The sequence below is a fragment of the Lissotriton vulgaris genome, chromosome 6 (assembly GCF_964263255.1).
Source record: "Lissotriton vulgaris chromosome 6, aLisVul1.2, whole genome shotgun sequence".
Classification (NCBI taxonomy): domain Eukaryota; kingdom Metazoa; phylum Chordata; class Amphibia; order Caudata; family Salamandridae; genus Lissotriton; species Lissotriton vulgaris.
This window is the reverse complement of record NC_141694.1, coordinates 1,404,903,052-1,404,927,915: the sequence shown is the minus strand read 5'-3', so window position 1 is coordinate 1,404,927,915 and position 24,864 is coordinate 1,404,903,052. Positions and strand designations below refer to the sequence as shown.

Below are 24,864 nucleotides of genomic sequence, written 5' to 3'. Positions count from 1 at the left end.
GTCGCGAGAAAACGGCGGGAACAACAACCGAACCGGGTAAGCTCGCTTTGCCGCTGGCGGGGGAGGGCTCATTACCCTCAAGGCGGGAGAGGGTTGTACAACATATCCCGATTGCCACAAAAGAATTGATATGGGCAGACAAGTATGTTAATATGTTTTCGTTATTAACTGACCATCGCGAGATGGAATATGCTAAATCACAGAAAGATTTGTGGCACCCGAGCGTCTGGCGCGCCAAAATGGCGGAGTTTAGGGTGGAGGAGACGATAACAAATTGGGCGAAGGCCTTTGCAATGTTTACTGCGATTATTGGCGAACGTAAGCCCGAGGTATTGACTGAACTGTCTTGTTATCAAACTCGTATAATGGATTTTTATGAAATGTATGAGGGGGACGAATGGAAAGGTTACGACATGAAATTCCGTAAAGCGAAAGAGTATGATTCCTCTCTGACATGGGACTGCCTCGACTCAATTTCTTGGCATAAGCAGCTCCTGCCTGGGACGACAGGGACATCCTCGCCAGGCGGGAGTGGGTCGGGGTTTCCCGCCAAAGGCCCGCGGTGCCCTTTCGGGCAGGCGCTGGTGGTGATCACCAGCCGAAAACCGGCGGGAATGGTGGAAAGCGGGGGGTCTGTTGGGGCTTCAATCGAGGCAACTGTAACAGGCCGCAAGGAACATGTAGATTCAAGCATGTGTGTGCGGGCTGTGGCAATTCCTCGCACCCGGAGAGTTCATGTAGATCCAAAAATAACGGGGGGGGAGGAAAGGGAGGGTCCAAGCAGGAGTGAGGCTGATCGTTGTGACCAATTGCCTACACTCGTTGATCTCATGGCTATGACCCCTTGGTTAAACAAATACCCTGATCATGTCTCCGCTGGGGTGTTGAGGAAGGGATTCTTATACGGCTTCCATATCCCGGCGGGGGATTTTCGAGGGGAACCTTTTTGTAAAAACCAGCTATCAGCGCAGCATAATCCAAGTGTGGTAGAGAGAAAAATTGCAAAAGAAGTGAGTCTTGGGCGAGTGGCAGGGCCTTTTCAGCGCCCGCCAGTGGCGGATTTCATCTGTTCCCCATTAGGGGTGGTCCCGAAGAAGGACCCGGGGGAGTTTAGGCTGATCCATAACCTGTCTGCCCCAAGGGGTTTCTCGGTGAACGATGCTATTGACCCAGAAGTTTGTTCGGTGCGGTACGCATCATTCGATGATGCCGTCACCATGTTAAATCGCCTGGGCCCCGGGGCGCTGATGGCGAAATCAGATATCGAATCAGCGTTCCGGTTGCTCCCGGTACACCCACAGGATCAGCGTTTGCTAGGTTTTGCATTCCAAGGGAGTTATTACATGGATAAATGCATGCCGATGGGTTGCTCCATTTCTTGTGCATATTTTGAGAAATTCAGCTGTTTTTTAGAGTGGGCATTCACCGAGGCCACAAAGCATAGGCATGTTATGCATTATCTAGATGACTTTCTGTTCTTGGGAGCAGCCGGCGACACGAAATGTGCGCAGGCGCTACAGGACTTTTGCATCCTCATGAGGGAGTTTGGAGTCCCATTGGCACCAGGTAAGACGGTTGGACCATCTACTTCACTGGAGTTTCTGGGAATTGAGCTCGATTCTGTGGAGGGATGTTTCCGTTTGCCGGTGGGAAAAGTAGCTAAATTTAGGGCTTCCCTGGAACTTTGCCTTAGTAGGGAGAAAGTGACCCTGCACCAGTTAAAGCAAACAGTGGGTCAGCTTAACTTTGCCTTGAGAGTTATACCAATGGCCCGCCCCTTTTCACGCACTATTGCACAAGCTATGGTTGGTCTCAAAGAAGGACACCACCGCACGAGACTGTCTGCAGAGGTTCTCCAGGATATGCGCATTTGGTTGGCATTTCTGGCGGACTTCAACGGTCGAATAGTGTGGAACAAGCCGCCAGCGTCTTCGGACGAGCTGGGTTTGTGGACTGACTAGGCGGGGAGCGTGGGATTTGGCGCCATCTTTGGTAACAGATGGTCGGCGCAAACATGGCCGGCGTGGTGGCACTCCTGCGGTCTCACAAGTAACATTGGGTTCCTGGAGCTATTCCCTATTTTTGTTGCTCTGATGGCATGGCCGGACGATTTCAGAGACCGCTCTGTGGTATTTTGGTCTGATAATATGACTGTTGTCGAATGCATTAACAATCAGGCAGCACGCTGCAAATGGATCTTGAGATTGTTGAAGGAAGTTGTGCTACTTTGCATGACACTGAATGTACAGTTCAGGGCGAAACATGTGCCGGGCGTACTGAATCATGCAGCTGATGCACTCTCTCGTTCACATATGCAGGCGTTCAGGGGTTATCTACCTACAGCGGACCTAGTGGCGGCACCATTCCCCGAAGCACTTTGGCTAATCGGTGCCCCGGATTACAAGACCTCGTGGCAGCAAGCTTAGCCCCCAGTACAAAGGGAAAGCATACGAAGGAGCGTTTCGTTCCTATTGCGCATTTTTGGGTCCGACAGGGAGTCAGAACTGGGGTCAGGAGGAGTCCTTTCTGGGGTTCTTGGTGGCTCTACACCGAGAAGGCCGATCAGCGGCAACGGCCAGTAGGCACAGGGCGGCCATTTCGTTTATGGCGCAGGTGCATGGCATAAAAGACCCAACAAGTTCCTTTTTGGCGAGAAAAGCCCTTCGCGGCTGGCAGCGCCTTGAGGGTCGCAAGCAAGATGAGAGGCGCCCGATTGGCTTAGAAAGGTTGTCCCTACTCATGGCGAAACTAGTCAAGACATGCTCCTCCCAATTCGAGGCGGTTTTGTTCCGGGCAGCTTTCGCGTTAGCATTCCATGGGGCGATGCGGGTGAGCGAACTGGTTGCCAGGAATAAAAAAGACGTTGAGGGAGGCCTGTGCAGGAATCACGTCCTAATTAGGGGTGATTCAATGATAGTGACGATAGCCAGGTCAAAGACAGACCAGGGGGCTACCGGAAACAGTGTTATTGTGCAGCGCATACGAGGGTCCCCCACGTGCCCGATACTGTGTATAGAGGAATACTTGGCACTGAGGGCTGCTACGTGGGGGGAGAGTTTGCTGAGGCACAGGGATGGCACCCCACTGACGAGGTTTCAGTTTCAGAGGGTGCTGGCACTGACAATCGCTGCCGCAGGCATGGACCCGAGCGATTTCGGGACCCACTCCTTTAGGATAGGGGCGGCTACTGAGGCTACAGCCAGGGGTCAAAGTGCGGATGAAGTGAAACAGTTGGGACGATGGTCCTCGAATTGCTTCAAAAGGTATGTGCGATTGCACATGTTGTAAGTCAATTGACAGGCACTCACGCTTCTTGTCTTTTGTTTGAATTACAGTTTCGCGAGCATGTCATGCGGGGCGGAATTTGCAGTCGACCCAGTAGCTGGAGACCAGCGGTCATGGATCACCGTCTGAGGAGAGAGTGGTATGGGTCATGGGCCACTCATACGTGAGGCGTGCCGGGGACGTATTCAAAGCAGGTGACGCGACTCGCGCAGTTGGGGAATACGGGTACAGAGTGGCCTTCCACGGAAGGGGCGGGCTCTGTATTGACCAATTCGAATCTTTTGTTGAGGGTCTCTTAGGGCGGCAAAGGTCACCGCCAGCTGTAGTCATAGTACACCTGGGGGGCAATGACTTGGTGACACTGGGGAGGCGAGTATTGCTCGAGCAAGTTTTGTCTGCCGTTAGCTGGTTGGCAAAAAGAATCCCGGGGTGCACGATTGCCTGGTCCCACATGATTCCCAGGAAAGTATGGCGGGGGGGCCTTTCGGTGTCAGCACTGAACCATTCGGTGAAGAAGGTTAACAATAAAATTGGTAGATTGTTTCGCTCTGCGCAGTTGCATAGTATTCCTCATGGGTGTATTCGGGGTGATCATATGTATCTGAATGATGGGGTTCACCTGTCCCGGGAGGGGAATGTTTTACTCATAGGAGACTTCATAGCATGGCTAAGGGGTTTGAGGAAGCATGACCTTTAGGAGGAGTTTGGGGGGGCCGGATAGCCGGTCAACTATCTGGCCTGTGGCGGTAAGGTCATGATCGGTGAGCAGTAATTTCAAGGTCCCTAGAGGGGGGCGCCACCCACTATGGATGGGAGCGCCCGGGGGGAGGCGGCCATTGGCCCCTCCCACTGGGAGGCGGCACCCACTAAGGATGGGTCGCCTAAGGGGAGACGGCCATAGGCCCCTTCCAAGGGAGGAGGCGGCTATATGCCCCTCCTACTAATTTCCCGGGGCCCGGATATCCGCGACGAGAGTGTGGGGATGAGGAGGGGGGGGGGGGGGGGGGGGGTTAGTCCACGCTGTCCTTCCTACAGATACCTCACACGGGAGCTCGGACGACCTTTAAGATGGCGTCGAGCGAAAGGGGGGCCCCCAACAAGACAAGGGAAATTACAGTTGGCAATGAGGGTACAGTGCTCTGCGCATGCGCCGCCACTCACACCGTGAGGGCGAGAGTTTTGGTAGTAGGGATCTGACACCGGTTAAGACCTTGCCGTTGGTCCTTAATGCTAGGATGTACAATTTTAATTTAGAATGTATCCATTTGCAGGATGTTAGACTCTGCTAGGAAACCTTTGTATTAGAGATTTGTTAAGGTTAGCCAAAGAACATGTCTTCATCGAAATGTAATAAATGTAAAATTGTACATGATTATGAAACTTTTATTTAATGTTTTACATTTTGTTTCATATTTTAATAAATACGGCCGGGAGGGTGACTCCCTCCCGCCTTCCAAAAGTTCAGAACTGCGTCCGACTTCCCATCCTTGGGGATTGTGTTGAGAGGGGGTGACAGGCATCCCGGCCATAAGAGTATTTTCACTTTGGACTTTACTTTGCTGGGCAAAGAATGTCAAGACCCTCAGTAATGATAAAAAACACGAAGGACACATTAGGACTTTTTTGACAGAAACTGAAGTAAATCAATTTTCCACCCATGGAGGATCTTCCCAATTCGCCAGATTTGCCAATGAATCCCTCCTACTTATCTGGATACAATGTTCAAGTGTCAGAAATTCATTCTTCTCGTGAACATTTTCCAGAACGTATATTAAAAAAAATATATATCAGTTTCTTCTAAATCTGATCCATCTAATGATTCTGGAGCTGTTCTTCTTTGCTAGCCGATGTTGTGGATTCTTTAGGAAAATTATTTTGATATATTACCGGCACAAACATTAGCAAAATACTCAATAGACAGAAAATAAATGGTGTTCCTGAAATATTGAATACAGAATTCAGCACACCACAAGAACATTCACTTGCATACAGAATGTAATTATTTTATTTTGATGAAACCAGAGGACAATTTGCTAAACCTTACCCAGGAAACAGCAATTCATCAAAATAGTGAAAGGGACCTATCCTGGTCTTGGGTACCAGGTATATTAATAGGAACAAATCTCAAAATGATATCCAACAGTTAGTTCAACCAAAAATGTATTCTTCTTTAATGGAACTTGGCGGAGATACAATAAGAAAAAAAAAATATTATTACATGTAAAACCTACTATAAGGTGCATACAAGGATCCTAGGCAATTGTAAACAACTTTTAGCAGATAAATACTACAAATAAATAACACTGCAAGCAATTCTATAAGGGGCCACACAAACAAGGGAAATTGCTATTCTTCCAGCTATAGATTATAATTGAATTATCAAATTATCCCATATTCCAGTAAAACTCTACAGTGTATAAGGACTGACCATCCAAAGACCAAACATGTCCAGGTAAATTCATTATGTCTATTTAACATACATATCCTGCCAGGTAAACAAAACAATCCAATATTAATCTCCATTTACGATACAATCAATAAAATAATGAAGGCAGAAAAAACCTACATGGGTATTTGTAAATGTAGATTTTAAAGCTAAGGTTTCAAACACGCCTCTAAAGGCATATATGAAGACAGAGCTTGAGGAAGCCAGGAAAATCCCTGAATCTCTATTTCCAGATAATTATAAAGTTAATAAACAAAGAATATTATTAGAACAGCTGGGAACTCTGGGAGTATAATTAAAAATGAAAGAGTAGATCCAGACATACTGGCCAATTTGAGTAGACGAGGCGTTTCGGGCACTTTCATATTTGAATATATTAGTACCACTAATGTGTCATTTAGTCTGATTTCCAAAGTAAATGTTATAAATACAAACATAGTGACCACTTCATACTCCAAGCTGCACGAGAATTACTGTGAAAAACTACGATAGGCTGTTCCCTGGAATCTGGTTCTGGTCAAGAGGATATCCATTTAAATAGCAGTTATCTTCATGAGAGGCCGAATAATAAAAAATCATTTATGAAATGGTATTACTATATGTAGATTTACTAGAGGTCCCAGTAGTGACTCAATTGGTGTATTTCAGTATCATATAACAAAATCTGTTAAAACAAATAAAGGACAATGGTAAACTACAATCAAGAACAAAGGAGGCTATGAAGGATTTGATGGGCTTAAACATATCAGTTAAAATAAATAAACTTGTATGGAAACAGTTTCAACATTACACTGAAAAACAAATGGGGAGAATCAAGATGCTCAGGACAAACCAAAATAGAAATTACGTTATAGAAAGAAAAAGACAGTTCGATTTAAACTGGTAGGATATCCATTGAGTCACACATGAGAAAAATTCAAGGCATTTTTGGCAGACTGTAGCAATATACTGTGGGTCTATTTAGCAAGACCGTAGTATATTCTTTCCCCACAGTTTTGGGCTGGCTACATTTCTAAACTGTACAAGATTAACATTAGTAATCCTGAACCAGCAGGTAGCTTTTATTTACTTTGGCAAGTGACACAGAATATCGCTCCTCCAAAATGTTGCCAAATTATTAGTTATATAAATAGAGCACTTAGCAGTGATGGGCCCTGATTAGACTTCGTAACTTTGTTACAGAGAGATGCAGAATTTTGGGCTAAATGTCATGCTCCATTATTTTTTCATTGCTATGAATTCGGTACAATCCGGTACTCCTGCACAGGAAGCATCATGAAGCCTCTATATAGAAAAGACTGTAGGAAAAGTCCTGGTAGCTACAGGCAAATTGACATTTTGGACACAGTGAGAACATTTTTGCAAGGACTGTATTGGATCATTTGCAGTTGTCGGCCTATAATAAAAATATCATCTCCTTCGAGCAATAAGGTTTTGGACCTAATGGTTCAGTTAAAGATAATACCATTGTGGTTCTGACTATTATACACAAATATGTAGTTATAGGAGTCACACTGACTACGGAGTTTCTATTGAGTTGTCCACAGCTTTTAATAGTGTGAACAAAATAACACTGCATTAGAAATGGGGGTCTCTAATTGCAGAGGTATGTACCTTTTAAAATAGGGACCCTTGCTTCTAGTCAGGGTAAGGAGGATACATACTTTAGATAATCCCTACTCACCACCTGGGTAGCTTGGCACAAGCAGACAGACTTATCCCGAAGGCAATGTGTAAAGTATTTGTACTCAAAACACACAGTAATACAGTGATAACACCACAAATGGACACCACACCAGTTTAGAAAACAAAAGTATCTTTATCTAAACTCAACAAGACCAAAACGACATAAATCCAACATACATGTAATAAGAATATGACTTTTCAAAGGTTTAAAGCAACTGGGGCCATAGAAAAAGATGGATGCGTGATTCTACACAAAGTAACTTTAGTTGGGTCAAAATTCACAAGGCTAAACAGCCGCAGAGAAGGAAGTGTTGAGAAAAAAAGAGATTCCTCAGTTCCTGAGTCCTTGGGGAGGCGATGCGACAGTTCTGCTGCATGCAGGAGAAGTGATGTGTCGAATCAGGACTGTAGGGGGAAGTGATGTGTAGACCGCAAGACTATTCTGGTCCGCAGGTGAATCATCAGGGAACACTTACTGCATAGGTGCGATGTGTGGAAATCCGAGATGCGTTGGCAATCGATGCAGTGGCGTCGAGCGGCACTGCGTTGGTTTCTTCGGCCACAATCCCTCGAAGCATTGGTCCTTGCAGCTATGACAGGCGCTGCGTTGATTTAGGTAGCGGTGTGGCGATGCGTGGAGATTCTGCTTGCACGACGGTGCTGTGTCTGGAAAAACAGCCACAAGATGAGCGATGCGTCACTTTCTTCAGTTCTTCTCGTCTTCCAGCTCCCAACAGCAGGAACAACCTCCAGAGGCCCAAAATTGGAATAGGCATCTCCTGGCAGGTCAGAACTCTCAGCAACAGAGTTCAGGGGAGCTGGGGGTGAAGTATTTATGTCCCTGAGACTTCAGAACAGGAGGTCTGCACACACGGGCTCTTGGAGATTCTTTTTCAAGCAGGGTGACAGCAAAGTTCCAGTCTTTGTCTTCTTCCTTGGCAGAAACAGCAACTGCAGGCCAGCCTCACACAACATACAGCAAAGGGGGCATACTCCTCATCACAGCTTTCCAATTCTTGCCATTGGCAAAGGTTTCTCTTGAGTCCAGAAGTGATCTAAAGTTCTGGCATTTAAGGTCTACTACTTATATCCCATTTTGTCTTTGTTCTCTTTGTGCAAGGGTCTCTGAGCCCAGTCTAAACCAGTCCTCTCCTCACTGGTGCAGAATGACCACAGGGGGTGGAGACAGCATTGTGCAAGGACGACAGGCACAGGTGCAAGGAAAACTCCTCCCAATATTCTAAATGCAGCCAAGGTCTATTCAGCTCAGCTCTGAGTCATCCAGGAAGGGCCAGGTACACCTCAACCAACCCCCCCGACCCCCAGTGGCTGTCTACAGTGAATCCACATCCCCAGCTCCTGTCACTCTAAAACCAGACAGTCAATCCACAAATAGGCAGAGGCACAAAGAATAGTTAACAAAGAAAATGTCTACTTTCTAAAAGTGGTATTTTCAAACACACAATTTAAAAACCATCTTTACTAAAAGATGTGTTATTAAATTCAGAGTTCAGAGAGACTAAACTTTATTTCTCTATATTGTCCCAATGGGAAGTTATACTTGTAGGATGTTACAATGCATCTACCATTCTAGCCTGTGAGGCCGATAGCCTTTAAATAGTGAAAAGCAAAATTGGCAGTATTTCACTATCAGGACATGTCACACACACAAGCACATGTTCTACCTATCACATACACTGCAGCCTGCCTATGAGGGTACCTTGGGACTACCATAGGGGTGCCTTATATGTAAGAAAAGGGAAGGTTAGGGCTTGGCAAGTGGGTGCACTTGGCAGGTAGACATAGCAGTTTAAAATTATGCACAGATACTGCCATGGCAGTGGTCTGAGATACCTTTTCAGGGCTACTAATGTGGGTGGATTTACAGGCTGTGGCACACTCAGTGGACTTTACTAGGGACTTACCAGTAAATCAAATATGCCAATCACGGAAACACCAATCCATAAACACAATTTACTCAGACAGCATATGCACCTTAGCACTGATCAGCAGAAGTAAAGTGCCCTAAGTCATATAGCTAACAAAAACAGGTCAGGAAAAAATAGAAGGAAGAAGCAAAAGGTTTGGGGCTAACCCTGCAAAAACAGCCAAGTCCAACACACTGTGGTAGAAATGGTTGGCACTAGATATACCAACAAACTCAAAGAGATTGACTGTGTCTTTCCAGTGATAAAGATGCTGCAAAATATTGTTGTGGGTAAACAAACGTCTATCACCATCGATCAAAACACAGAAAGGTCTGAAACGAAGTTGTTAGCTCCCCTTTTGTTCCCCTTGTATCTCAACCACATACTGCTGCAGTTTATGAATTCAAAACATTAGCCGCAAAAAATGGGTTCCAACTCATTACACATTTATATCTATGCTAAGGATGTAGTTTTAATTTCTTTTTTATTAACTATGATAAGCCTTCAGCAGAACTTGACAGATGAATAATTATACACCCATTTTTTTTTAAAGATTAATGTTTTTAAAACCAAGATCTTAACCTTTTTGAGGAAGAAAGCAAAAAATATATATAATAGAACCTTAATGCAAGTAAAACATGTCTACTGATATATGGGTAGAACTTTTTCAAGTGATGCAAGTAATGAACAAAACTTATACACCAAATTATAATTGGCATTCCCTAAATGCCTTTAAGGGGAAGGTATTACAAATATTTTCCACTCTAAACCCACCAATCCGATGTCCAAATACTGCGATTAGTGCTTGGATTATCCAGCATATATGTCCAAGCACATGTTAAAGTATTTTTTTTTAGTTTTATATAGCGTAAACTAGACCCGAGACATCGGGTATCAAAGCGCTTTACGTGTGCACCAGTTTTGTTACAGAAGAACACATTCATTTTTGTTAGGCATTTGATAGAGATGCTGTTTATGACATGCCCTGGAGCATATCGGAGCACATTTTTATATGAAAATCTATTAAGGAACCCGCGTTAGCAAGGAACCTTTATTTTAAATTTACAATTTGTAATAGACAGGTTTTGGTGTACAATTTAATTGCTTCAAATGTGAACCCCAAGACATCTGTGACTATATCTAAAACCTCAAACTACAAAATTGAGATAGAATGTTGATGTAGAATATTGTACAAAGCTAAAAATGTACACAACATTTCTTGCTATTGTACGACCTGGTCAGATCCATCACTACCTTTCCTTCTTGTTGAACACAGAGTGAGGCGACTAATAATGATAACAGGAATAGGAATTATGCCTTTTAAGTCATTGATGGGCAGGACAAACGTGTGACTCCCTTAATTATGATCTCTGTCAGAGAGAACCCCCAACACCGGTTTAATTTTTTGTAATTATGTTCAGCTTTATCAGACATTCGAAGACAGTATCTAGGTCTATTACTTCTTAAATAAAAGATAAACAAGCATAAAGAATGAATTAATTTATACTGAATCATGCCACAAAACAACAAATATGCTACAGTTTACTTAATTTCAAATTTCTTGAAAATATTTTAAAGATAATTACATTTTGGCACTAATGGTCTGATAAAAGGTGTTATCTGTCTATTTCTGTTTGTGCATCATCGTATTATAATGCTGTCCTCAGTCGAGGTATAAATCAATTTATTAATAAACTCAATGTGTACGTATAATAATAGTTCACAAAGACATCAGTACTGTCTGTAGATTATATCATACACAGCAACAGGGAAGGCAACCACAGTGAAGACACCAGGACAACACCCCTCTGTCTCCACACAATGTTATTAATAAATTAGAAAAAATTAAGAGTAAACAAATCCTATTGACACTTCAAAGATTATTACATTATGGTTCAAATGAGTGTTTCATGGAATACAGCAGCACAAAGCTTTCACAGGGAATTCCCACAATTGTCTGTAGAAATATTGACATGCTGATCAACCAATTTAAAAAAGGTGTATTGCTCTATCAAAAAGAGTTTGGAGGGATAATTATATCAAATTACTACGACTATCAGACATTATTCTTAGCCACCAAGGGAATCTGATGGCAAACTAGGTTGAAAATTGAGGGAGACCTAATGAATTCAATACCACCAACACATCCAACTATATCCTTTCTCTATAATTATAGAAGATATGGAGGAAGAATTTTCCAGGACTGATAAATAGAAAAATCCAAGTTAAATTGAATATGTCATTCAGTTTCTGGAAAAACAATGAATGAAATCGACAGCTACCATCTGAATGTTGGAAGCCTGGATTAAACCGGGCATGTTTTTTAACCACATCGCTGCTGTGGTTATTTTTCCCCTGTGCTGGAAATTGCCATTTTGCTGGTGTCATGACGAGCTCAGCTCGTCATCAGCACAGCTCAACTGTGCCTCATGACGAGCTGAGCTCGTCATGTGCATGGAAGGGGTTAAAAAAGGCTTTTACTCAATGAAGCCGTAGGCTCTAATATTGGTCCGATGATGCGATCAGACCACTCCCTATTTCTTTGATCCTACAGCTAAACTCATTCTCCAGAGAGGCCTGTGGAGACTTAGAGAGGCGATGTTGAGAGATGCCTCTTTAAGAAAGTCATTAGCGCTTACCCTACAGCAATAAATACAGGAAAATGACAATGGGGCAGTGAGTGTAGGTACCTTGTGGGACATCCTGAACACCATGGCTCGAGTTTTTCTCACAGCAGACTAAGAACCTGCTGCTGTGGTGAAGGATCGCCAACTCAGGTTAGGAAGTACGTAAGTGCATTTATGAGCAAGATGTAGCATAGACGAAGCCAATGCTGGCGTCTCCTCAGGCTCGCTCCAACTGTCACACAGTGGAACATGCCCTACCTGAGCAGCAGCAGTGCAATTTCCACTTCAACATTCTACTCGCTCATACCCGAATCCCCAGAACATAACAAAAGCTTACTACAAAGACTGAAGAACAGTCCATGACTCCTTGGTGTCCCATGTACAGGAACTCCAAGATCAGAGTAACCAGAACCCAGCTGACAGCCTTAGACACAGACAAAGCAGAATATGCTCTGGTGTACCTTAAACAAAGATACTACCATGGGGGTCACAGGGAGGGAAAGATATTGACTTGTGGCAGAGGCCACACATAAAAAAGTAGACCGCAAAATAGATAAATGCAATTGAGAAAATGTCAGACAAGGCCTCGCTGAAGCTCATAGTTCCTACTATGGTAAGCTTTACCAAGCTGCATAAGCATCAGCCATAGGTATACAACTTTACCATCTCACCTGTGCAGTTGCAAACATAATACTCAACAGAAGCACTACATTAACTCATCAGACCCAAGGAAATAATCTCCTGCATAGCCAAGTTGACGAACGGAAAAGTCACTGGTCCTGAAGGATTCTTTCCTATCTTTCATTAAACCTACTGCACAATTCCAATCCACAATTATGATCAAATTTTTTTTTTTAGCACAAATCTGTTTAAAAAAACAAAATATTTTAACACCATGACTGAACCTAAAACTTCAATCATTCACATAGGAAGGACGCAACGAGCTGAAGCTTGTACTGCTCTATCTCACTGCTGAGCGGTGATGTAAAACTATTTGCAGCAATCTTGGCTGCAATACTAAACCAATACTTTCCAAATTTGATCTATCCAGACAAATCAAGGTTTACCCCTACAGGTTTTGTGGAATAACACCAAAAAGATTTTACAATTAAGTGACTGTGCACAGGGCAATAAGGAGCACCTTCCTGCTATCCTTGGATGCAGAGCAGATGAGAGCCTGGCTCTACTGGTTTGATAGAGAGAAACAACTTTTTACAAATTATATTTGTATTAGAATCTGGTTTTTCTTCACTCTTGGGCAATTTCTGTTTAAAAGACAAATATATCACCTGGGGTTAGCCAATTAATCGCAATTGGAAAGGCACAATACCTTCCATTTCCCATAGGTCCAAATATGCCAACAACGGAAGTCCAAAATGTAAAAAGAAAAGAAATCCAGGGGAATACACAACACTGAAGTTTCGGAAGGAGTGATTCTTCAGCTGAATAAACTGAGGTATGTACATTTGAAAAATATAAGACAGAGACCAATACCGGGCATCACAGTTTGAATTTGCAAGAGTCTATTTAGCAACACCATTTTGGCAGAAATCAACATCATGCTGAGGACTTTTTTTTGTATTTTTCCCTACTTTGCTCCCATCCCCCGTGTGCCCCCCCCCCTCCTCCCTTCTAGTGTATACATAAAACCAATTGTGATTGGGAGAAATAAACAGAAAAAAAACGAAAGAAGAAGGCACGGGGAGACACACTCCCTCCCTGGGAAAGCTTCCCTTTCCTTTGGGCCTTAATTATAGTCCACTTAGAGACCCGTGCCTGAGTGCATAACATTTTTATGAGGGTGCTACTGCTATTGCTACCACTGCTTTCAATACTTTACTACTTCACTATTGAATGCATTTAAGCTAAGAATGTGAATGTATTTGAATCTGGTCGCGCATTTGTTTTAAGAGAGAATCGACTTCCTGAGGATCTCTGATGTTGTACATCTTATTCCTCCACATTATCCTAAGTGAGGCTGGAAACTTCATTTGGACAGTTGCCCCAAGTGCTTTTAGTTCGGGCATTTTTTGACCCAGCTCCCATTGCCTGTCTTGTGTCACTTTCGCAATGTCGGATCGAATCCTAAAAGACCAGTCATCTCAGTTATACGCCCCACTTTTCAGGGCTTCACTCAGGATTCTCTCTTTGAGATTGTAAATTCTAAAGTTCACTAGGATCTTTCTTGGGTTCTTCCTCTCTTTAGCCTTCCCAAAAGGATCACGATGTAGCCGCTGAATATTGTCTTCCAGATCAAGGGTTTTACTCCATGGGAAGTGCTCCTCTATAAGTGATATTATAAATTTCTTTGTGTCCGACCCTTCTTGCCCTTCCGGAACATTAAGAAATCTCAAATTGCACCTTCTGGACTGATTTTCTAAAGCTTCTAACTTATCCTCTATGCGTTTGTCCTTTGCCTTCAAGTCTCTAATATTCAGTTTGGTTAGCTCTACTCTCCTAGCCAGGCCCTCAGCTTCTGCTTCCACTGAGGAGACTATCATTTAGAGCTAATAGCTTGGAGTCCATAGATTCAAATCTTTCATGCAGCTTATTCTGGTTATCTTCTGATACTTTGAATCTGGGCCTCATCTCCTCGAGCATCTTTTCCAACAAGACCTCCGTACTGTTTCGTGAGTCACTCTGAGGATTGTTAGAGTTAGTATTAGTGTTAATCGGAATCGAGGGAGGACTCATAGAAGGGCAATTAGACACAAATCCAGTAGGGTCTGGGGTGTGCTTTGAGCCTGACTCGAATTCTGGCAGGGCGGCGAACTTTGGATTGAACCCTGGGCTAGAGCCGGAGTCAACAACCCTGCCTGCAAATGATTTTCTGGCTCCTTCGTGAAGACCTCTGCCGGAGTGCTGGTTGGATCACCCGTTAGAGCTTCTGTTGGTACTGGGGAAGTAGAGCTTTCCATGGCGAGTTTATTCTGAGCCTTGTCCTGCACTTTGAAATAGGACCTTAAAGAGGGAGTGATTTTTAAAAAAATACAAAGAAAAATGTCCTCAGCATGATGTCGATTTTAAAGAAAAGGGGGTAATCAAGGCCCAGCTTGTTAACAATGGAATTCAGCTAACTAACAGGAAGAGATGGGAAGAAATCTAAAGAATATAAAAATAACTTCTTGGAATGTCAACGGGATAAGAACTATGAGCAGGCGACGGAAAATCTTTAAATATCTGAAATCTATTGATAGCAAAATTGTAATCTTACAAGAAACACACTTACTTAAAAAAGAATGGGAAGAGATAAATAAAACCCTCCACTGGGTCGACTCTTACATATGCACTGATCAACAGTGTGTTATAAAAGGGGTTGCTATCCTTTTTAAAAAAATCTTTGAAAGCAAGAATCTTATCACCTGAGATAGACCCTAAGGGGAGATGGGCAATAGCTAATGTCAGCATACTTAGTAACACTTTTACTGTGGTTGGATACTATGGACCAAATACAGATGATCCTACTCCACTCCAGTCACTATACTCCCAATATATTTCGGCAACATCTCCAGTGATTTTGGGTGGAGATTTTAATATCATCTTAGATCCAAAAGTAGATCGGCATCCTAGAGGGAACCAGTCAAGTTTGCCAAAAAGGAGGGAATGGTTGGGAGTGTATAAAAGTGATTTAAGCCTTATCGACGTATGAAAAGAGAAGGGTGTCAAACAAGACAGATTTACCTTTAACAACAAGAAGCTTGGTATACAATCAAGAATTGATTATTTTTTAGTAGATCAGGGGTTAGTAGAAAATACTCTGCCGTCCAAATTACGTTAAGAATAAATAACGATATAACGATTCCGAGATGGACACTGGACCGCTCAGTTCTCCTAGACCCTGTTATTATTGACCAACTCAAACAGGAGCTATATTTTCAGGACAACAACGGGAGTGCTCCACCTCAAACGGTGTGGGAGGCATATAAGGCAGTAATAAGGGGCAAGATCTGTGGCCTAACTATTCATAGATCAAGGGAGGTCAAAAAAGAGATCCAGAGAATAGAAGAGAATATAAAAACACTGGATCTGCAGATATCCACAGATACTTCATCCCAGAGTAGTCAAGACCTATATAAGGAATGGCTTAAACTGAAAGAAAGTTTATCAGTGTTATTAGAGGGTAAAATTAGAGAGAGATGGGAATGTAGTAAACTCGCCCATTATGAATATGGAGAGGGTTGCGGGAAAATGCTTGCTTGGAAGATCAAAACAGACCAAGCCAGAAATAAAATCGTCAGTATAGACCCAACAGACAGTTCCCAAAATGGGTCTGAAGAAGCAGTAATAAAGGAGGAATTCTCAGCCTTCTTCTCTAACCTCTATACAGAGGACTGCAACCCAAAAACCGAAGAAATAACCAAATTTCTAGACGCGCAAAACATCCCTGTTCTATCCTCTGAAGAAAAAGAAATAACAACAGAAGAGGTAGACATAGCGATAAGAAATTTAAAAAGAGGTAAGGCAGCAGGTCCTGATGCCCTCCCAAATGACATCTACATGAAACTGAAAGACACACTGGTCCCCCAATTAACAGCGCTATTTAATAAGATCTTTATAAATAATGATAGAATCCCGGAGTCATGGAATGATGCAACCATCTCTATTCTTCTGAAACCGGGTAAAAACCCGAAAAAATTTGAGTCTTACCGCCCAATATCTATCCTAAATTGTGATTACAAAATCTTCTCCCAAATCATGGCAAAAAGACTAGGGAAAATCGCGGGGACACTAATAAACTCTAATCAGAAGGGCTTTGTGGCAGGAAGACACCTTCAAGATCTTACACACGAGTTGATTGGAGCAATAGATATTGCCATCACAGAGAAAATTCCTCTATCGATAATTACAATTGACGCTGCTAAAGCGTTCGATAGAGTTAACTGGTGCTACTTAAGCGAGGTTCTAAAGAAATTTAATTTGGGGGAAAACATTTTAAAAATGGTAGAAAACATCTATAACTCTCCTAAAGCTAAAATAATAATTAATGGCAATCTAACAAGCAATATTCAGATAGGTAGAGGAACTCGCCAAGGGTGTCCCCTCTCTCCCCTGCTTCTTAATTTCTATATTGAGCAGATCGCAGAGTGCCTTAGGAATCTCCCCCTTTCACTATCAAGGGTGGCATAAGAAAGTAGCTCTTTAAGCAGATGACCTCATGATTTTCACTTCAGACTTAAAAGAGGCTCTTAAAACAACAGAAGAGACCCTAATAGCTTTGGGAAGTTATCTGGTTATCAGATAAATCAAACTAAAACTGAAACCATGAGCTGGAATGAGGATTTTTTTATCCCCTTTTTGTAAGGAAAAAATAAGATACTTGGGTATCGATCTCGTAAAAGATCTTGATAAAATAACCCATACTAACATTCACAGAGTAGATGTTGAGGTAAAAAAAGCTTCTGAAAGTATGGAGCGGACTTCCTTTAACATTCTTGGGTAAATCTAATATTATAATAATGGCAATCTTGCCGAAATTTACCTTCATTTTTAGCGCTATCCTGCTTGAGTTTAAAAGAGAAACCATAAAAAAGATCCAGGGAGAATTATCCAGCTTTATCTGGTCCTCAAAAAGACCAAGAATCGCCTGGCATAAAATAAGGAGAAAGAAGGAGCAGGGAGGTATAGCTTGTCCAGACCTCCTGGAATATTGCAGGGCCTTCCAATTTAAAAATAGTAGGATGTTGTTGGGCTCTTACGAAACTTACCCTTTATTTCTACAAAAATTAACAAATAACACCAGCCACTTTTTGTACAAATTCGGTCACCCGAAGTTCTTTAAAAAAATATAATTGAAGATCTTGAAATCAGCCGCTAGGTTGTGGTATTGTGTCAGATCTACATTAGATATCCCCTTCTACAGCGATAAGGCCCCGATTTGGGATTCCCAGACTACACCAGACTGCCTCAGGGACAGTTTAGCTAAAATCGGCAGGATTAGTAGAATGGGGGCAACTCCTGTTTCAGAACAAGCTTCTTGACTGGGAAATATTATCACAATGCACGAATTCCACACTATCGAAATTCAAATATTACCAACTATTGAGCTGGACTAAGTCACTCAAAGAAACTAGAAAAGGTAACATCTCCCTAGAAATAAAGATGCAGGTTAAAAAACCGTTCCTGAAAGAAGCATCCTCTGGTACTGGGCGCTAATTTCAGCTGGGGAGGATGACCTCCGGATTCCAGAGAGTATCTGGGGGAAAGACCTGCCGACGCTGGATACATGTAATACATGGCAAATATCTATGAGCAAATGCTGGTCGATTGTAACGTCTGCTGCTCTTAAAAGACATCATTTACTCACCATTCATAGAGACTATTGGACCCCGAAAAGGCTATCCAAAATGAACGGGTCCATAGTGAGGAGCTGTCCAAAATGTGGTCTACAGATGGCCGACGACTTGCATATGTTCTGGTGGTGTCCCAGTCTCGATGGCTTCTAGAAGGATGTGGGTATTACGTTAGAAGGGGTAATGGGAAGACAACTAACTGTAAGTATGGACTTAGTTATTTTTGGGGTGACAGGCATGAATGCAGTAATATCTTTCTCTAAAGCCCAGGAAAATTAAATTTTCATGTTGATCCTCCTGGCAAGGAGGGAGATCTGTTTAAAATGGATAAGTCCTGTCCCTCCGACCTACAGTGAATGGCTTGCGTCAGTTATTAGAGTGTATAACTTAGACAAAAATAAGAGGCTAGCCTCTAAAAAATATAAATTCTGGGATATATGGGAAGAGTTTCATAAGGGTTGATTTAAGTTATGGTTTTCTTTTGTAGATGTTGTGGTAGTCATTTGTTCGGATTTCTCATCATAGTCCACTAAAAGTCCAATAATTACGCTATCGCAACACTATTGGAGGAAGGCTTGCAAGAGTAGCCATAATGGCTAGCTCACCCCAATTCGAAATAAGAATCTTTCTCCTTACAAGTATATGGAAGTAAGGGGTTCCCTTTCTCTGAAATGCCGGAAAGATGTGGTCCAGATCCTCGGGAAAATAAGGAAAGCTTGGAGTAAGAGAATGGTCCCTGATAATCTCCTAACTTTAACCTGTTTCGTAATGAGGACACAAAAAAAACCGAGAAAAAAAAACACCATTTTGGCAGAGTGTTCATTTTTATACTAAGACTTGATCCCATAAGTTAGGGTGAAAGACTATAACATCAATGTCACAACAAAGAGAAATGTGTCTTAACATTACTGAAATAAGCAATATTAATGCCTGATGTTAAATCTGTGTTCAGTAACCACATAAAAGAACACAATGCACACTGTTTTTCTATTGCTGGTGTGCCATAACTGGGTTTCCTTTCAAGAGGAAATTCACATACTTAAGCCACCAGCTAGAGTTTAGCGGAGATGGTTTCAGCATTGCTGTCTTAGGGAGGGAACAGTGAGAGATTTTCCTTTCGCATTAGCCTTCTGTGAAGAGCCAGAGGAGAGTGTTGTGAAAGAAGGTTATCAGCATATAGATGTTCTCTAAGTGGTTCATGAAAAATTAGTCTTCGTAGGAGTCCAAGCAGACTGGATCACTAGACTGTGGCCGTTCATGAGTTACATTTCCAAATAGTTGTCTAATTGTCATCTCTTCAGTTTTATGCAAGTAGACTGCTTCAATGCACTAACGCGATCTTCCACTCGGACTTCCCTGCAACATCTGGGTAGGCTTTGCTTTGAAAGCTAATGTGCAACGTCTTCTACAAGAATGGACTTTCTTCTTGCTAATGAAGGTCTCTTAGCCCAGGTTAAATCAGAAAGCAAACTTAAAATGGCAGACAAAGTTTGTGCAACCACACCAAAATTTCAGCGTTATCCAACTATGCTAACATTAATATTACGGAACTTGTAGTGTGCGCACGGCTAACCCAAAGGGTTTCCTGGCACAGGGAGAGAGTAGGAGCGGAAGGAAGAAGCAGTAGCCCAAGTTAGAAAAGCTAGGTTTGTAGGCCCTTATGGAAAGTGAGGAGGGATGCTGAATCTCTCAAGGCCGCTGACAGGGAGTTCCATAAAGTCAGCCCCAAGTAGGAAAAAAGAACGACCTTTCACTTGAGCCAGTCTGGTTTTAGGTACAACAAACCTAGTCTGCAGAACGGATCTCAGGGGCCGGGAGGGATGGTAAAGAAGGACTAAATCCATTACATTTGTACTATCCATCATAGGCTCTCCAGACCTACTGCCCATTAAATGGATACCACACCACCCCCTTCTTTTGTTTTTAGGTTGCAAAACTCTCCATGAAACTGAGAAATATAATATAATCCTCATAAATCAGTACTATTTGTTTTAACTAGGCCATATGTTGAAACAGAACTATTGAAAAACAAAAGGGGGAAAATTAAACTGCAGTAAGGCCGCAGCAGGGAAAACTAACCCTAACAGCTGAAAGGTTACTCTAAAAATGTCTGAATTCTCTCTAGAAACTAAGGTATAAATATGTCAGTCTGATGGCAGAAATAAAAGAAAAGTCCTGGTATATGCAAATATTGTGTATACTATAAAAACTTCAGAAGTGATATATGAAGATTTATGCAACCACATAAGGAATCCAAATCCAATATAAATGAATATGTGCAAATAAAAGATGGAGAGATTGATTATGTTTGAGCCCCAGTGCCATCGAAACAAAATCTACCAAATCGATATGTGACTAACTACCTTGGAATCAATATATTTATTTCAAGAACTTGATTTTACGTCTGCTGAGTCCTTCGCTTTTCACAGATATGAAAATCTGCACAAGAATGAAGGGAAAACACTTGAAGAAAAGAGTTATTCCTCTGGGGAAATAAATACATATTTTAATATACTAAATATCACTGGCATACAAAATGGAAAATATTGCACATTAAATAAATCTGATTGGGATGTATTATTGTCATATTTTAGAACAAGGATATTTCTACTTTTTACATTAATTCCATACCTGTAATGCAGCCTGATCACCTGCTTTAACATCCTTGTTTTCCTCTTCAAAAACACACCCTCTGTTAACAGCATTGGTGAAGGAATTAGTTCTTCCCCAGCTAGAGGATCGCTTGTGCCCAGAATGTTCAGAGAAGACCTTTTAAGAAAAATGTGTTGATAATAGTTGGTACAAGATTGCCATGCATAAGTAGGAGAAGTACGTACTTGGCATTTCTGTAATAGCAATGCTAAGCATATCCAACATTATTTTAAAGAAACTAGACATAAATGTCAATCACAATTATGGTATGAATCACTTGGTTACCGTGGAAAGAAATATTTAAAGAAAAGACCAACACATTGCAGCATTTCTTGCCTACATTTCGGTTTCTGACTTAAGTGACAAGAAAAGGCTATAAAGCAAATAAGAGCTCCATATATAAAGACCATTTTTCAAGAACAATAAGTTACTTATTTTCGGTAACTATGTTTATGGTGGATAATAATCTTCCTGTCGACGATTCTTCTCCCTCTGAATACTCTTTCCAGAGGTCCATAACAAGTCCCCCCCGCCCCCCTCCACCCCAGGAATGGCTCTCCATTGCAACAGGTGCAGCCCTGTCTGCAGGTTTGCATCAATGGGGTAAATTAGGCACACTTTGACATCAGTTCCTGAAATCCTTTCTCACTCCTCATCAAGGTATGCAGAAAGGAATTAAGAGAGCCACCACCACGACAAATACAACACACAAATAGTTTGCACACCTTGGGATCATTTTAAAAGCAGCACTAGCTCACCAGAAAGTACGGAGAACTGAGTAATCGGGAAAATATGGATCCACCACCAACATATTTACCAAGGTCATGCAACTTTTGCTGTGATGGAATTATCTTCCAGCAGACTACTCACCATAAGAACGAGTTCCAAAGCAGTACCTATGTGGCAGGTGGGATAGAGTAGTGCTGGATAACCAAGGGAATTATGCAATACAGCTTCAGCAAAGTACTCATCATTACCTGCATAAAATGTGAGACAGAATTGCTATGCAAAAGTATGCAAAAATGACCACATAGCTGCTCGACAAATGTTTGCAACTGGGACACCTCTTGAAAGAGCTGTGGAAACAGTCACAGTCCAGGTGGAATGAGCGCAAATGCTTTACAAGCATATTATTTAGCCAAGGCATAGCAGATTTGGATACAAAGGGTGATCCAACACGAATGGTGCATTTTTATCACCACCTTGTACTTTTCTCATCCAGTGAAGACGACAAAAAGCGGATAATCCACTCTCTCTTGTCAAATGCAGTCAAAGTTGTTGTAGAATATTGAACACTTCAGGTCCAGTCTAGGCATTTGTTTTCTCCTCTTTGATTGACTGCAGAGGAGCAACGAAAGTTGGAAGAGTGAAAGACCAAGCTATATGAAGGGGCGAAATTACCATTCCCGCTGTTGGTGACGGGTCAAGTGGCACTCACGAGCACGAGAATGGTGACTCTCCCACGGTTTCGATATTATTTCACAAATCTGCCATTATATATCTCTCCACCCCTCTTTCAAACACTTGAAAGGACTTTATCTGGGGAGGCTCCCGGCATAGGGTAGCTATTAAGAAGCTCTATCTGCCTACGAATCAGGGAGGCCTAGCAGCACCAAACATGGAATAGTACTACCTGGCGGAGATGCTGCAATGGGTAACTAGGTGGTTGGCCGATTGACAACTATACAATACAGCAACCACGCATCCACCCTGGCCTCTAGCTGCTCTGACCAAGTGTTTTCACCTCTGTGCAAAGATGAAACCACCATAGCCGTTGCTACTCAATGTAGCATAAAGATGTTATCACCGAGCCTGTATATCACTAGAAATGTGAGACCATACGCACCTGCCTTACCACAAGAGGGCACACCCAGGGGGAGCACCATATCCATACCCACGGCAGCCGAATTCCACGGGTGGCGGGAAGCAAGGATTCAAAATATGGGAGATTTGAACAGGGAGGGCGCCCTAATACGCTAGCTAATGAAGAAGGGTTACACCCAGACCAATTCCCCTGCTGCACCGATCACTCGTAACCGCTGCAGCCACTACATGGGGGAACATGACCAGCGAGCCTCCAACACACCTTACAATCTAGTACCATCATGTGATGGGGCGCGGCGGACACCTCATTCGGTGGTTTGCCCCTTACCTCAGGCAACATACAGCAATCACACTGACACCATTAAGGCTCCACTGGGAAGGTGACCCGAACTGCACACTTACAGATTCTGATTGGGTCTTGGTATTAGAGGGCTTACACATATCCCCAGGAATATGCGCTTCCGCCAAATACAATTCTGTATGCAAACCTCACTCCGACTAAACGCAACAGATATTTTGGTTGCAATGACTCTGCTTGCCCCCGCTGCCACCTCACAAACGCAGACCTGTTACACAAGCTATGGGAATGCCACAGCCTGCTGGAATAATGGAAGGTGATAGCAGACGCCCATTCTCAATGCACACAGAGCACCCTCCCCTTTGAGTGGGAGACCTATATCCTACACCTTTACCGTATAAGCAAGAAACATAAGGTGACATCCAGCTTCTTAGACCTAGGAATTGCATTAGCTAAGAAGCTGGTAAACAGAAAGTGTAAGGCCTCTACGGCCCCCACATACTGGCGTGAAGGCGCTCCATGCTAATATGGACTTAAGCAAAAATCGTAGCATTGCGCTGCGTCGGAAGGACACACTGGGTATCCATATGACTCCAATTGATACAAGCTGGGATGCAATACTGATCAGGCTGTAAAACATGTACAGCGCTGAGATAGGCAAGCCACCCCCAGCTGAAAGCAACTCTCCAGACCTCGCTCTAAGGGAGGAAAGCAGGTTCAAATGACAATGTATTTGAGGGTTCAAAGCTGCCACACACGACCGCGCACTGCTCGCCATGGGTCCTAGGACAGACGCAAGACTTTACTTACAATAGAGAAAAATGGGGACACACTGATGTGGGGGACCAGGAAGAGCTCCAGTTTTACATACAACTAACAGTCATGTTTTATGTTGTCCCGTTTTCTTAATACCCATCTCCTCTGTTAACAGAACATTCAACAGTCAGTAATCACAGGGTTGACACACGTTGTACACAAGTAGAAAGTGTGTGCAGATGGTTTTACGGCTCAATATACGTGTAGTCGAAGCATGTGCTAGCTACAGCTAGAAGCACACACATGTCCCGATTACATCTGATTTAATGCTCGTTGTGAACTAAGATTCCAGCCTAATGGATAACATAAAATGTGTTAAATACTGTGTAAGTCTGTATTGTTGATTGAAAACTCAAAAAAACAGACAAAAAAAAAATGAAGGGGCAAAATCACCTTGGAAAAGGATGGGCAAGAGAAGTTGATCAGGAAGGGACGTGAAAGGATATAGAGCTGCTAGGTAGCCTTTAACCAGTCACCACCAGACCTTGCTGTTTAAGGAACAATGCAAACCTCAAGTTGTTGGAAAGCAAAGACGTGAAAGGATCAATGCCTTCCACTGCTCATATCTGTTCCACATGCCTGAATAAATGGATTTTGTGGCAACGTTTGTGACCTCATTAGGAAAGCAAAAGGATTTTAGGTGGGCCAGCTAAATTTCCACATGTGTAACAGCAGCATCTGGGGATTGAGGTGGAGGGCCTGACCATCCTGCCAATTGAGCAGGTCTGCTTTGCGCAGGAGGGGAAGAGGTCTACAAATGCTGAATGCCATGAGTTTGGTGTAAGAAAGCCTCCTAGCCCAGTCTAGAGAAATCAGAATCTGCCAGGCCACAATTTTCTGTACTATCAGCAGCATTCTGGATGTGAGCAGGATCAGTGAAAACATACACAAGCACAGAGACTAACTGAACTATAGAGCAATTTGTGATACACAAATGGAAACCCCAATCTCAAGAAGATCACATCGGACACATCAGGATGTAGCTAACACTCAAGATCCAATAGTAAAAGTC

At 42.7% G+C, this 24,864-nt stretch overlaps 1 protein-coding gene across 5 annotated transcripts in view; it reads right to left on the bottom strand.

Annotated features, from left to right (window-relative positions):
- The window catches only part of RALGAPA2 (Ral GTPase activating protein catalytic subunit alpha 2), a 1,781,019-nt gene that overhangs the window by 1,171,461 nt on the left and 584,694 nt on the right, over positions 1-24,864 (bottom strand). For all 5 annotated transcript variants that reach the window (XM_086927515.1, XM_086927511.1, XM_086927512.1 and 2 more), the window contains exon 12: positions 20,894-21,031. In XM_086927515.1, coding sequence (XP_086783641.1) covers positions 20,894-21,031 — 138 coding nt within the window. The remainder of the gene's footprint in view (positions 1-20,893; positions 21,032-24,864) is intronic.